General features: G+C 38.1%; 1 protein-coding gene across 3 annotated transcripts in view; it reads right to left on the bottom strand.

The window, feature by feature from the left end:
- Positions 1-227: 227 nt before the first annotated feature.
- The window catches only part of Plxdc2 (plexin domain containing 2), a 401,026-nt gene continuing 384,941 nt past the window's right edge, over positions 228-16,312 (bottom strand). For all 3 annotated transcript variants that reach the window (XM_035442807.1, XM_035442806.1, XM_035442805.1), the window contains one exon: positions 228-622. In XM_035442807.1, the coding sequence (XP_035298698.1) occupies positions 506-622 (117 nt within the window). In that variant the 3' untranslated portion in view covers positions 228-505. The remainder of the gene's footprint in view (positions 623-16,312) is intronic.

A 16,312-nucleotide genomic window follows, 5' to 3' on the forward strand; every position in this document is an offset into this window, starting at 1 on the left:
CTCTCATGTTAGCTATTATTTCCAGCATTCTTGAAACATTCGTCATTGCTCTTTCCAGGGAAAGCATTCAGGCTTTGGAACATAGTTATCTTTGAGACATCAGAGAAGAACATTTGAACCAAAGGTGTAGATCCCTTGTGAACTAAAGCTTTATTTATTATCATTATATTTTCCTTGATCCCTTTGCAACCCTGCACCTAAACTAAAAACATTGTCACCTTGTCACACGTCTGGCAAGTCCACAGGAGATGTTCCTCATGAACCATGGATGTCATTCCACTAGGGAATTTTATATTCAGTGTACATGGTGTCTTGTACAAGTCTGAGTTTTCTTTTCAATGTTCCTGTGCTGGGCTCATCCAGAAATCTTGTCTCCCTTCTGGCTACAGCAGTTTAGGGCTCCTTTGTGTGTGGCTGTGGGTGTGTGTCTGTTTGTTTTAAAGGTATAAGCGAAGTTTAGTCTTAACACCTGTAAGCCAGTACTGGTGCTGCTCTGTCCTAAACTTTAGCACTGCTCTGATACAATAAAACCTTCTTTCTCTCCAACTGGTTCCACTTCTGCATAAGCAGGATGTCCTGATCCTCTTCGAAACTTCATTGCTGGCCATCTGCTTGGGCGTCTCTAAAACAGGAAAATGCAAAAATAATGAGCATCATAGTGAGATATTATCATCAACAAATACATATTTACCAGGCTGTGGATGTTTCTCAGTTGGTAGAGTGCTTGACATGTTAGAAGTCCTAGTTCCAATTCCTACCATCGTGTACATCAAGCATAGGTGGCACATTCCTGTTAATTCCAGCTCTAGGGAGGTGAAAGCAGGAGGTTTGGAAGTTCAAGGTCAGCCTGTGATAACATGTGCTGTCTTTCTGAAAAAATTACTTTCTAACTATTCTAGGTTAACTTCTCAATTGAACCGCATTAAATGATCTCTTGCAACAATCACCACTGGAATTAATATGTCCCCCTCTGTAAGGTCCCTGAGTCATGTACTTGAGTCTCCATTCTGGCTACCAACATCCAGCAAATGGCAGTCTATTGACAATATCCACTCCCAAGTTACTCAAAGGCAAGGTTTAATGCATGCTTTATAATCATTTTTGTCTGAAAAGTGCCACATATAAGAAGATAAACTATGATTTTAATATTTATTTACTTAGATTTCTGAATATTTGTATGTGCCTATATGAGCTTATGTGCACCTCATAAACACAGGTGCCCAGAGAGGCCAAAAGAGTGCAGCTGATCCCCTGGAAATGGAGTTAGAGATGGTTGTGAGCCACCTGATGTGGTTTCTGGGACTCAAACCTGGATCCTCTGCAAAGAAAAAATACATTTTCTTAATTTATGAGCCATTTCTGCAGTCCTTAAAATTCATTAAAAAAAACCCAAACTCCAGACAGAATCTTACTATGTAGCTCAGGCTAGTCTGGAACTTATGAAATGGATATGTGTCTTCCATGTGCTGAGATTAAAGGTATGCACTCCCATGTGTAACCCTGAAGTATGATTCTCTCTTCTAGAATTTAATACCAATATCATTTCTGTTGTCATCATTTCACTAAAAAAGTAAGGCCATAAAATTCTCTAACCATTACTATGAGTGTGGTTTCAATTAGCTGTTAGATTTCCTACCAAATAAGATAGAGGAAATATCACTCTGGCTTAAGTAAGTGTTTTTCAAACTAAGCACATGTATTTATGACTTTTATGGCCAAACATTAAAGGTGTCAAATCTTAAAATGGGATCCATCACCAAAAGCTGTAAACAAACCTAAGCCTATGAAGTTAATATTGCATGGTAGACACTAATTTTCAAACACGGGCTATTTTTATTGACAGGAGGAGCCTTTCTCTCCAGCACTCTGTCTATCAAATAAAACCACTGTGATTTCTAAATAGATGTGCTGAAATGAATTATTAAGTCACAGTCACAGAAGACATTAAATGCATTTCATAGCCACAGTGACACTAGAAGTGATTACTCCATTTATCAAAGTGCCTGCAATTTTGGCATAAATAAGGCAATAAATATTGAGGGAATTTTATTTCTGTGTAAAGACTTTTAATGCAAAAAGGTTAAATATCAGTGTACATATAGTGGTGCTTGGTATCTTGCTAGATTTGCTAATGACATGCCAACGTCCATGATTAATGGCTGAGTGTAAAGTATTTCACATCAAGCAGGGATGAGTATTAGTTTCATGTTCTGGAAAAATGTCAACTGAAGTAATTATATTCTGCTTATTAATAATACCATGCACAGTCACCATAGCACCATGTGGTCAGGAAGTCTGATGTTGATTAGCTGATTAAATCTCATGAGGTAAGTGACACTGAGTGATCCTTGCTATCCAAAAGAAGACATTAAAACGGTGCACAGAATAGCACAAAGCAAAAGAAGGTGTTGGCCATGGGCCTGGAGATCATAACCTTTGATGAACACATGCCCAGTCTCTTTGGAGGTAGTACTGTAATTCATGGTTCCTACTTATTTTAGGGAGAACACGACATGCTTGGGGCCTACTGTTTATAGCTCCCATTTGGTTTCCATGACTTCAGAACTGGATTTCTCTAATGCCTTATTTCCCCCAGGCAAGAAGCATTGTTAATTCCTTGCTTCATATCTATTTTATAAAAGGGCAAGAAGCACAATGACCTCTGGGTCCACCTGGCAAGGGCAGCCCCACAAACTAATTCCCATACCTAGCACTTAAAGATGTTACACTCAGGGACTTGTTACTAGAAAGATGTACTGGTGACAAGCACCCTGATGATGGCACTCTCAAAAGCTGCATAGTAGTAAAATCTTCTTAGTATATTTTATGATTTATACTAGGTGATCATTTGCATTATCTACTAACTTGAAAAACTAGGAACAAGCAACTGAGATTAACATGAAATCTATCTACTTACAAAATTAATTTGCCCACTATCAAAATTACTTCCTAAAATTCAATAGTTTACACATAACTCAGCCAGTATTTGTGGACATAATTTTACTTTCATCTTACTCTTAAAGTGTGACATCATTAACAATATCAGTATTTGCATGTCACAAAGTTTTAGTTAACTTCTTTTTATATGAAAAGTCTGGGATTGTTGGTGGTATGCATTGTATTAAAATTCATCATGGAATCTTCAAAATAGTACAAGAATATTTGGCAGGGTAAACACAATACAAAGTTATTTTCAGAAGTTATTGTTTTGTTTTTATTTTCCACTGCTAGGAAATGAACCCAGGGCCTTGCATAGGCTGGGTCAGTGCTCCATCTCACCCTTGAAGTCCCATCATACTCATGATTTAATCACCTAGTTGTTCACTGCCCACCTACATTTCATTAGTAAAGATGAATGATGAAATGGATACAACACAACTAAAATTCATTCAAGATATTCTTCATTTGTAAAATCTAAAATCTTATATTACTTTCTTTATGCTTAACAAAGATAAATAGCATTTCTCATACTAATATGGTAAAGTGCATATGGGTTAAATACATTGAAAACTCAAAACCTGAATATTTGAATTATTTTTGTAGCACTTACAGACAGAATGCTACAAAAGGAAAACTTCACACCATTAAAATTTTCTTCATGAATCACTTAACAAAACAAATGATATCACTTTCAGTATGCATAAGATATGTATGAACCAAATCAACCTGTGTATAGAATATAAGAAACTTATTATTTTTTTTTGCATTCTTCCACAGTTCTTTGATGCCTCCATTTGACAATCAAAACTGCAAAAGAAGAGTGAAAACTTTGCCAAAAATCTGTTGTCCTTTTAGAAGATCTTCACAAAAACATAGACAATGTCATTCCGTATCACAAAACAGCCATGCTATGATAAGTAAGTCATGTGATGTTTCTGGACCTTTAATTTCAAACTGGTATCTAATGTCTCCTTCAAGAATCTAGGATTTTTATTCTTGCCTTCCTGATTCACTTTAAAGTCTGAGGGAAAATAATAACAACCACAATTATAATACCCCTGTACTGTGGCTAATTAATTATCATTCCTCCTGTCTTGGTCTATTATAGAAATCCTAAATGTATGGGGGACTTACACTCATTAGTCTCCACTGAAGTTGTTTTACTCTGGCTCTGTGAAGCTGCTCAGCTGTTTGGAAGCAGATAATAGTTAGCTGTGACATTATTTGGATGAGTAAGTATTCAGATCTCCCAGGAAAGTCCTTACTGTTGGTGCTACAGTGTGAAACATCTCCCCAATGGGCTGGGAAGGCACGGGCAGAGGAGTCTGGAAATTAGGGCATTACCTTGGTCTTGCTGTGAACTCAAGTCTGACTAGTGAGAATCAGCAATTTAGGGATCTTGAACTTCTTCCTTGAGACCCAGAAATTGCCACATCTACAGTCTTTTAAGAATAGCCAATTGAAAGTGTTATAGGAACTGGCAGAGACCACAAGATCACTTGATGGCAAAGTAGAGTGTATGCTGAAACCCCCAAATTCAAATCAGAAGGTAGTGAGAATCCATTACAGACACATAGGGTATGATACCCACAGACATGATGGAGTTCAATGTGTAGGTGACCTTTAATTTTGTTTCTGAGAATTTATGTGATTGGTCACATTAAGAGGAAAATGTTCAGAGTGATATGTGGGGACTTCGGTAAGTCAGGCAAGCAGGGATTCTCCTTAATTACTCCTTCAGTACTAATAATTGAACAGTCATCCAAATCTGCCTCAATGACCCATTTGGAGAAAATTAATGACAATAGCCACAAACAAACGTGTAGGGTACACTCAGCTAGCAGTGTGCAAAAACTGCAGCTTGAGACCTGTGCTCTGGTGCACAGAGCAGATAGGCAGGACATTCTGTAGGCTTAAGTTGCCCTGGAAAGGAAATAAATTGGCACATATGTTAAGAAAAGGGTAAATGTGAAATCATGGGCCAGATACAAGACACCTGTATACATAACAGGTCTTGATAAGCAGCTAGTTTGGGTCTCACCATTTCATACTGCTTTCCTCTATGAGCACAGGAAACGGACAGTGATTGGAGTCACCTCCAAACCCAGGGCTTGGGCAAAGCCAAGTGGGTCGTTTGTTATGAAAGGAACTGATGTACAGAGAGGTTGGTTTCTACTTACTCTCCTCTTAAAAAGCTTTTATTTAAGATCCTAGTCTCCTTTCACTAATACAACCTCACCTACTGCTCACTGGGCCCTGAGGAACCTATGGCTTCCTTCCTTCCTTCCTTCCTTCCTTCCTTCCTTCCTTCCTTCCTTCCTTCCTTCCTTCCTTCCTTCCCCCCTCTCTCTCTCTCTTCCTCTCTCTGTCTCATCCTCCCTCCCTCTCTTCTTTCCTTCCTCCCACCCTTCTGTCCTTCCCTCCCATCCTAATTAAAAAATATTTTATGATTTCTTTCTTTAAGCATGTTTGCAAGCTTTGTATTTAAATCTTCATGTCTCAATATGAGCCTAGCAACCTCAAGGCAGCCTGTTTGTGGGTCTGGGAGGCTGAGGAGTCTGCATTTCTAATCAACTTCCCATGCTGTGGCTGCTGCACCATAAGGTATCCCCTGAAGAGGAGGGGTCATGATTCTGGGAGGTATCTTAAAAAAGGAACACCCTCAAAATGAGTGGAAGAATATGAACTTTAAACACATGCACCCAGCACACAGACCTACCAAGGAACTAAACACGCATTTTTGCAGTCATATCGACTTTTTACCATTTACTTTTGGTAAACTTTGGCTGGGAAAAGAAAGGGTATATTTTTGTTTTTCATACCTTGAGACATAATCATTTGCAATTTTCCTTATTTTGTGTTGAGTATTTCTTGGCTTAGCAAGTTACAAGGCTAAAGTTTCAAGACTTAACAAATAATTATAAAGGACACCAGTTAAATTTGAATTTCAGATAAACAAGTCACTTTTCAAAGTATGTTTAATTCCACAAATTTAAACAAAAAATGACTCATTTTTGTTTGAAATTCAAGTATGTTTAAGTGTCCTGTATTTTATTTGGCAACCTAGCTGTATAAATATACTGGCCTTGAGTTCCAGCCAATGAAACTTGCCATCTAATTAAATTAAAAGACTTCTGTTTGAGCCTGTGTCTTTGCCTCCTGGACTATAGGACTTAAAAGTATCTCACATAAATTTTCTAGAAATGGCCATGTATTGTCACCAATCGCTCAATCGCTATATGACTTGATTCCTGAATGTTTTATGTATTTCTTGTTTATCTTACTTTAGTGTTTCATCATCTGGAAGTTGACTGCTAAAACTTACCTCTAGATGATCCAGAAGTATTAGCAGTAACTATCACAGGCACAGATGAAAATGAGAGTATTCAAAAACATGCATTAACAACAATGGAATTATACTATCTCTGTGATTTTTTTTCTCCAAAAGCAAATGTATTGAGAGTATGAAGCAAATGAGTTTCCACAGGCTGCTAAATTAAACAATTTATAATTATCCCCCCCTCTCCTGTGTGTATGGGGGTGTGTGTGCATGGTCTCTTCAGAAGACAAAAGAGACTGCTGCACCTGTGGAGCCAGAGTTTTAGGGGTGTGAACTGCCTAACATGGGTGCAGAGAACCCAACTTCGCCCTCTGCAACAGTACCAAGTACTCTTTACTGCTGAGTCAGCTCCCCAGCCCAGAGTTCAGACTCTTCACTGTGAGAAGAAATGCTTTCAACACCTACATCTCCAACACTTAATGCCTTATTTTCTTTCACTGTAAGTGGTTTTCAAAGCGGAAATTAAAATCACTTTGGGATGCGCAAGTAAGAACATAACTGAAGTTGAGATACCCTGATGAACTCAGATGCTCCCAAGGAGGGTTCAGGCAAGCACATCTGATAAATGTCCCCCAGAGAGCCAGTGGTAAGTGAGGGTAAACACTTCCCATTATCTTCTCACTCATTCATATCCATCGTTTCCTTCTCTGATACTGTCTGCAGTAGTCCCTCAATCAGGAATGCCACTTAATTGATCATCTTTACTTATACAAACCATCCATTTCTGTTTATTTCCAAAAAAGCGGTCCAGATGCCCATGTGAAGATTAGGAGTCACTTCTTACCCTGCTGTGCTATTTTGTATATTTCCTGGTGTTTTTATCAACCTCTCTGTAGGGGAAGCTGTAGCCACGCCTTCTTAGGGGCTGGCTACAAGAGTACCTGAGGGCTTGTGAGGGCGTGGTCAGAGTGAGTAGGGGGACTGCGTTTTCGGTTTCGGTTTCTCTTTGCTGCTTGCTGTACAGACTACCACCGGCTGGCTGGTTCGCTCTGTAAGTAAGGCTTTTCCCTATTAAATACCCTTATATTTCTACCTGACTCCGTACTGGTAATTTCTTACTATACCTCTCTTGGTGCACTTTGAAAACACAGTGCTAACTTCTGTAGATGCAGTCTTATGATGTGTATTTGTCCTGTTCTTTCTAGATATCCTAAAGACTAAGGGACACAGCTGCTCAACTCTGAAATGTCTACAGCAATAGAGTACCAAAGACAGTTGACACCTGGAGCACATCCTTTTTTTGTGACCCTTGTGACCTAACATTCTTTCTGTTAGGTCACAAAAGGACATGGGCTAAATATGAACACTAAAAGATAAAATGAAAATTACCATTCTAGCTTTCTTTCTGTTGCTGTAATAAGACACTGTAATGAAAAGCAACTTGCAGGGTGAGGGTGAGGGAGGGCCCATCACTAAGGAGCTCAAGGAGGGAACTAGAAACTAGAAACAGAAGTCACAGAAGAATGCACCTTGTTGCTTTTGCTTAGTTAGCTTTCTTACATTATCCGGGACCACCAACCTGTGGATGACGCCACCTCCAATGGGCTCGATTCTCCTCTATCAATTAATAATTAAGAGAGATACACCCAAATCTGATCTAGAGAATTCCCCAATCTAGGTTTTCCTCTCTGGCGACTCTAGGCTGTGTGCATCAAGTTAACAATGAAAAAAAACTAAGAACATTATCACATAAGATAAGAAAGTAGAACTGAATGTGTACTGAAAGTAGAACAGAGAAAGGGACATGAAAGAGAATTGCAAAGAGAGTGAACTCCACCCAATTCAGAGGATGGTTTGTCATATAACAACCGAACCAAAAGTCCTGTATTCTCATCCATACAACTGTGATGCCAACAGGTTTCCCCAAGTCTACTTTTTAATGAGAATGTACAAAGTAATATCAAGTGGGATGGACACATCTCTGTGCTTGAAACAAGTGTCCAGGATCCTAAATGCTCCAAACCTTATCTCTAAACGAATAATTGTCACTGAGTCAGAGACCAAGTGTACAACTGGGTGTTCTAGAATCAGCATCCATGTAGCAGCCCATTTACTTGTGGATAAACATTGAAACTATGCTAAAATGACATTGGCATCAACATTGTGTTAGGAAAATGCAACAGCAGCAGAATGTACTCTTTAGCAATTAGTTTGGAAAACTTTTTTTCCAGCAGGAAATATTTTTCCTTACTAATGTTTAGAACTACTGACATATAGTGCTGTTTAAAAGCTAATCTTATTTTAATTTTTACCCAGAAATCCACCCTATAAACAGACACCCCCCCTTGTACCTGGAACAGGCAAAACCTTAGGCTAAAATCAAATGAAAATGGTATAGACAAGGAGTCTCCCCAGTGAGTCTTGTATTTAATTTGTAGAAACGTTAATCTGTTGTACAGTATATATATTCTTGAGTGATCTGCTATCTTTGTGACTCCCTCATTCATTCTCAGTCTCTCTGATGCCCTAACTGAACATGATCGTAATGACCAAGAGTGAATGCATTCAGTCAGCCACACATCTATTAGAAACAAACTGCTAAACTTAAGGCATATATATTGTGCTTAGAGAAGGTCATTTATTTGCACTTAAAGAAATGTTAACCAATACCTTTACCCCAAACCACACATGTAAGATTGAAACTGTATAAGATCAAGTATCCCCTGGAGCCATTCAATATACGGAATGTGTTTCAAGGAAAAGCCTTTCTTTCATTTGAAGTTGAGTCAACAGAAATGATTCCACAGACAGAATGACTATAAAGACCAGACAGCGAAACCCACCAGTGGAACACCACACACCCTGCCACTTGGTGGACATATTTCTGGTCTTCAGAAGCCTCCAGGCTCTGGTTTTGTGTGATTTTTTTTGTCTCTTTCAGCTACTTTAATAATCTTTTTATATTAAGGTTCCTTTCAGGTCATTTTGAAAGTATTTTCCCACCCCTTTTGCACTGCTCATTTGACCTCACATGATCTCATCTTAAAGCAGGCATCTTAGTGTCACATAGACCTGTCTTGCCTCTATGTTCTTTGGCTCAACATGGACTATCATCATTAGTGTCTGCCATGTAGCCAGCCTCCATCTCATACCCTTTCAGCCTCAGGCACTTTTCATTCAATTCCTAAGCTGTTCTCTCATCTACTCGACAAGCAATTCTAGATAAACCTTCACAGTATTTATCAAAAATTATTATCTATTATACTTTCTGATTCCAGATGCTAAGCATCTACAGCTAGTGCAGACAAGGCCACATTTCCAGCTTTACCAGGCACAAGAATGTCACTCTGACTTCAGTTAGGAAGTCAGTGCTCAGAATACTGTTTGTTTGTGGCATTCTCGGTACACCCAGGGCCCACCAATTCAATTCCCAGGTTGTAACCCCTGCTGTTCTGCACTTCTATCCAATCCAACCTATTTCTACTCAGAATTGATGCTCTCATCTTATCCCAAACTCCCTTTTCTGTTGCATACTCTCTTTTCTGCCCAACCCTCTTGTCTTGGCTAGGAAGTGACTGTATTCCTTTCTCCTTTTGCAAACACTTTAAAACTCTTTCATTCTCCCCTTCCCTTCTTCTTCCCTCCTCTTCTTTCTCCCTTTTCTTCTCGAAGCTTTTATGGACACCAGACTGATCTCAAATTTGAGACTCCCCCTCCCCCCACCACGCCCAGCTTCCTCTCTTCTCCTGTAACATCCCCACAACACTTCATACTGCTTCCCAACTTCTCAATATTTGCACTGACGACATATTCTCTCACATCGTGTTTTTCTTTTAGCTTAAGCTGGCCGATTTACTGATTTGTAAACAATGAATGCTAGTGTGCTCTAAGCATCATATGTGAACACACTAATCTCTTCTCAGTGGGGTGTGATTTTTCATCTCAGTCTTCCCTTTCTACTATTATAATTTCCACTTTTCTCTCCTGACTCTTATCTTCATCTCTTCCTTTTCTTTGGTTGCTCCTGCAAAGAGGCTGGGCTGTGATTTGGCCATAAACTCAGATCCAGCCTGCCTCTAATCCCTCACTTTCCTTCCTAAAAATATAGCCTTCTGTTATTCTGTTATTTACAATTCTCTCTCTCTCTCTCTCTCTCTCTCTCTCTCTCTCTCTCTCTCTCTCTCTCTCTTAGAGACAGGGTTTCTCTGTATTGCTTTGGAGGTTGTCCTGGAACTCGGTCTGTAGACCAGGCTGGCCTTGAACTCAAAGAGATCCACCTGCCTCTGCCTCCAGAGTGCTGGGATTAAAGGTGTGCACCACCAATGCCCAGCATATTTCTAATTCTCTTAATGGAATATTTCATTTCCTGGACAATTGGATTCCACTTTTGCCATTATCTCTGAGTCCTTTCTTTCTCATTTCACATATCTAATGCAATAGTCAAGAGATCCCTTCTTTCCCACTAAAGAACTGTAGGAATTTTAGGGATTGTATAGCTTCTTGGAATATCAGTCCCTCTATCTGCAGCAGCTACTAGTCTCACTGCAGAAACAGTGAGGGATCAAAAGAGTTGATTGCAAATATTTTCAGACAGGCAAATGAAAACCTACTCTATCTTTAGAAATAACCCCACTCCATATCTTCTAGTAAAGACCCATTAGCTCAGCAATTGCCTCACACAGTCTCTGACAGGATCTTTAGTGTCTTCTGAGGGTTTTCATTGCCACAAATGGTTAAGTAATAATTTGTTATCAGACAGGCAATTTGCTCTAAAGAAAAAGTAACTTGCAGTGGGTGTGGAAACAAGGCGGCTCACTATGACCCAGTGACTGGGCCAATTGACGAGACAAGCTGCTGTGCTCATAAATGTTCTAGTAAAGTCAAATGTGAGTTACTACCACTTGCTTTAACAGTAAGAGGGGCCAAGTTCCCCAAGAAACTGCTTTCACAAAGTTGTTTGTGTTGGGAGCACCAGCGTGTTTCAAAGACAAGAGACACGCAAGTTTGGCTCTCTTCAGCTCTGACCACAGAGATGATAAAGGGGGAGTTATTCTCTACCCTAAAGTAGTTGTGCACTCTAACCCACATTTAATCACACAATTGGACAACAACCTGATAGGATAATTTAAACTATTAAATCTAAGAGGATGCTATTTGAAAATTTAGTGTGATACCTACCAGCTAGACTAGGACAAAAATAGATCTTTTGAAATGATCAGTGTATTTTGACATTTTTAATTTGTATGACTTTGATTGAAATTAAGATTATAACCCATGTTTTATCTACTTAAGGTTTAATGGTAATTGCACTAATCACACGCAAAAATAATTAGAAAAATATACATATGATACATTGTTTAACTACAGGAATCATTTTTTCTATGTAAACATACTCAGTGGTTTTTTATTTCTAAAGAGAGCACAGGAAGTTGGGAGGGAAAAGTAATGTGGCAGATAGGGAAAGAACTTGAGGGCAGGAAACAGGATGGATTATGTGCATGCATGGAATTTTCAATAAAATGAATTATATATATTACATACAGAATTTCCTTAAGAAAAGGAGTTGAAATCAAGTGAAGTATTATGCCTAAAATCCTAGCACTTGGGAGGTGGACGCATGAAGATGAAGAGTTCCAGGCCACAGTTGGTATATGAGGCCCTTTCTCAAAAGACAAGAGGTTAGGAGATAGACACTGCACATACAAATATTTCTCAACTCTCTTCTTCTCCACCTTTATAGAAATTTATTTTTTCCTCCATAATACCCGTGCTCCCTATTCTATTTAATTTTTATGCCATTTGGTGAATTTTCTGCTAGTATGTGGCACTGCCAGACTGTGGAAGTTGAGCCTGACCAGTAACTACTGAGCATTTCTTGGACCTACTCATGCATCTTTATCAGAATGTTACCAAGGACCATCTGCTCCCTGCTTCTTGAGTATGTAGTTGAGCTCACTGAATCTTCTGGTCAATGTCCCTGGCTGTCCTGTTGTCAGGCCAGCCAGGTCTATGCTTTCCCTCTCCCTTCTCTTACAGGGATGAGACTATGATTATCTAAGGCAAATGCCTATAATGTGCTTTTCATCATTAGCTGGTTCTTTTGTAAATGTTTCCTATTGGGTTATGATTTTGACATGCGATTGTTCTTGTGGTTTTATATGGGAATTTGGGGAAAGTATGCTGTTTCATTCACTGCCAACTTCCCAGAATCATTCATTAAGCCGTGTTTTTGATGCTTAAACAACTTTTGTATTTATCATTAACCACATTATGATATTTTGTACATTTATTCGGGAACAGATGTTACATGTGATAGCTTAATATTTTATTATTACACTCATTTTTCATTTCCTTAAAATTCATGGTTATGCTCAGCTGAGATAACAGGCTGAATGAGTATATGTACACGCACGCGCGCGCGTGCGCACACACACACACACACACACACACACACACACACACACACACACACCACATTTCTTGGAGTTCAACAAAAGATACTGCATTTCCTTAAGAATCAGAGAGGATAACTAAATACTTTCAACTTCCTCTCAATTCTTCTTAATCAAATTTGATATAGTTGGATGTATGTCATCTACATCAGCATATGGAGTTTAGTCTGAGTGAAGCACAAGAGTGATCTGTGCCTATCAAGAGACTGAATGAGAAGCATCTTTATATGAAAAAGACATAAAGATTACTGACTCCCAGTGAGACCAGAATGGGCTAATAATCAGCGTTAATATCTGAGAAGAAAATTGGGGTGCAAATGTTTAAAAATTCCCCAAGAAGGCTTGGCCAAGAGTATGAGAGGGAAGGAAGCAGAGATGGAGGTGATGCTGGAGTGGCCAGGGTTTACAAGGTAAGGTGTCCACAGACTGGCCAATCCCAAAGCAGTCAAATCTCAAAAGAGACAATTTAAGAAAGAAGGAAGGAAAAGATAGAAATGGAAAGAAAAACACAAGGTGGCTGGTTTGTAAGTACAGAATTCCACACAGATGTCTACCTCTCTAAAATCCAAAGCTTCCAACTCTCAGTGTCTTAGTAAAATTTAACAGATGTGTTTATGGAGGATTGTGAGAAACATCAAGGAACAATGTTCTGTGTCACTGGTTCTGTTACTTTCTCCCGTTTCATGCAACTTGAGGGGGGATATTTGTTTAAAACATACGAAGCAATTATTATTTTAGTAAGTTCCTTGATTGATATGCAGACTTCTAACTAAAGGCAAATCTCAACCTTATTTGTCTCACAGAGACATGAAGATGAACTCTAAGGTATTAACTAAAACTAAAAACTTTAATAAAGATGGGAAAAAAACCTTTCCCCAATTAGTACTTCAGAAACAACCTTATTCTCCGCATAGAACTGCAACATTGCTTAGATACATATGTTTTATTTTTTCCTTTTAGGTTAACTAAAAAATAATATGTCTTCAATATATTGTAATCATGCAGCTTTGTATTTTTTCTGAAGCATATAATTCTTGGGAGAAAGGAGAACAAAAATATCCTAAACTTAAAAGAAAATATTCCCGTTAGACTATTTAGCTAATATGTTTCTTGCCCTCTTCTCCCTTCCCCTCCCCTCCTCTGCCCTCTCTTCCCTTCCCTCCCTCCCCTCCACTTCTCTTCCCTTCTACTGCTACCTGTCTCTTACAACAGGTTCTCACCTCCTAATTCCACCTTTCCACTGATGACATTATAGGCATGTACCATCACAACTGGATCCATATTTATGTAGCTATAGGATTTGAACCTAGGGCTTCATTTTTTGTTAGGTAAATGCTCTACCAAGTCAGCTCTACCCTCAGGAAGCTTGGCAAAGGCCTTCTTTAAATGCTGGAATGCCTTTGCAGAAACAAATCTCATCACTCATGAAGTCCATTGCATCTCTGGGTCTTTATGATTATTAGCTTTTAAAAATGGGTTCAAATGTATTCCTTCACAGTTTCTTCTACCAGATCCCATGCCTATAACAGAGAGTTGTCCAGAACAATTAGCTCCTTGGCTCATATGACATCCCTTTACAACTGGTTTGGTTTGCTCTTCCTTTGCTTATTCTTGTTAGAACTTCCCCTTTATCTCATTAATTTGCAGTGTGAATTTCAACTCTTAATCCCTCTGTACTGAGGCTATATTCCTATACAGTCAGACAGAGTATGGACTTGACTGCATTTGATGAGTGTCATCCTGCTTTCCCTGCAACATGATTCTTTTTACTAAGTGTTGCAAACTGGCAGTGTTAGGGGTTGAATCAGACCCCCATGATGCATTTTCAAATGCCAGTCATATATATGAATAGTACATACTGTGATTACTTCTGACTGAATTGCAATACTCTACATAGGCTCAGGCAACATCCAATTTTCTCCACATTAGGCTTATGCATATTCAAGATGCTTGCTTGCTTATAAGCTACTGAACCAGAGTGACATGTTCCAAGGTCAACAATGAGTGAGAAAACTAAGAAGACATGAGACATGAGTTCAGACATAAAATTAGGAAACATTGGAAATATTAGTAAGAAAGAATTATTCTTTACAAAATCCCTGGGACTACATGTCACCCAGTGATGACATGTAATTATAATAAGTTTATTTCTTTTTATCAATGAAAATCTTGTCTCATTTTTGTAAAGAAGACATCACTTCTACTTCTAAGCCTGTGCCAAAAATAAGCTTGTCACAGAATCAGTGCTCAAAAATGAATTTTAATACATGATTATCTTTCTTGTCTATTTAAAATTTGTTTTAACCACAATGTTGATAAAGTTACAAATATATAAATCAGCTGAAATTTGGAACTATAGACATAGAACTAATGACTGATAATTCACTCACTAAAGTTGTTTTTGTTTTGAAGCAAAAATTACTTTGTTTACACTAAGGTTTCATACCCCAATTGTCACAAGAAAAAGTAAAATAACCCACTCATAAATGTAAAATAGCCCATTCATAAATGTAAAATGATTGATTGCTTCTCACATAGCAAAAATATGATTACTACCATTATTTATAATAAATTACATCATAGTTATTATTACCTGGGATTCTTAGTTTTTTGATCTATAAAATTCAAATTCAAAACTTTAATTTTTATACATTGAAATAATGTAACTCAAGTATGAATATGTTGATAAGCCATATATTTCAGATAGTTTTATCTCTATGCCTAAAATGTTACATATGTGGATTTGATGGAAAAATTAATTTAATAATAGAATACATTGACTAGTACATGGAACAGTAATTCTTGTTGAGATCAACATTTCTATGATCTATTTGCATAAATAGGCTTAAGTGTTTATTTTAGTAGAGAATGGTTACCAAAGCTACAGGAAGAAATTAGTTAACAGTTAGTACTCTAATGACGGTACCCTAACATACCAGAAGAAGGCATTGGAATATCAAAAACATAAATCATGTGCTTTAAAATGACAGTGTTCAGGTTTGCAAAGCCTCAAGGAAACTGGAGCTTTTCATTCACTTATTTCTCGCAATCTTTCTTCTGTGCAGACCTTTGCCGTGGATCTACCTCACACTGTGTGTTTGTGTGTGTGCTCACAAGTACATGTGTGTGTGCATATGCACACATGAGCACACACATCTGTATGCCTGTGTCACATATGTATCTAGTTTAATGGTCTTACCTACCATTAAAAACCAGTTAGGACAACGTGACTAAGAAGGGATTCATTAGAAAGCTCAATGAAGTACAAGAATTTTTATTCAGTGCTTTTAAAAAATATTCCCAAAGAAGTGAAGTAAATATTTCATTAAATTATAAATGCTGTTTTAGTTTTGGGAATTCAAGTGAAAATATACCAACCAGAAAACGATTAATGAGAGCTATTAAATGAATCTTATCTTGATGACTACATGCAAAACATAATTACTATGAACTCTATATGTTGTCTCAAAATTTCTAGAGATGTACATGATTAAAGTCTATTCTCTTAGAATGAAATGTAAGGATAGAAAACCACAGACATCTGAGTAGTTTTACCCTGTGCGTGAGGAGGTAAGAGGACAATCGTCGGAACTGAGTTCTTTCTCCTTCTATCACATGAGATCCTGGAATAGAACTCGGG

This window comes from Cricetulus griseus, chromosome 3, assembly GCF_003668045.3.
Source record: "Cricetulus griseus strain 17A/GY chromosome 3, alternate assembly CriGri-PICRH-1.0, whole genome shotgun sequence".
NCBI classification, from domain to species: domain Eukaryota; kingdom Metazoa; phylum Chordata; class Mammalia; order Rodentia; family Cricetidae; genus Cricetulus; species Cricetulus griseus.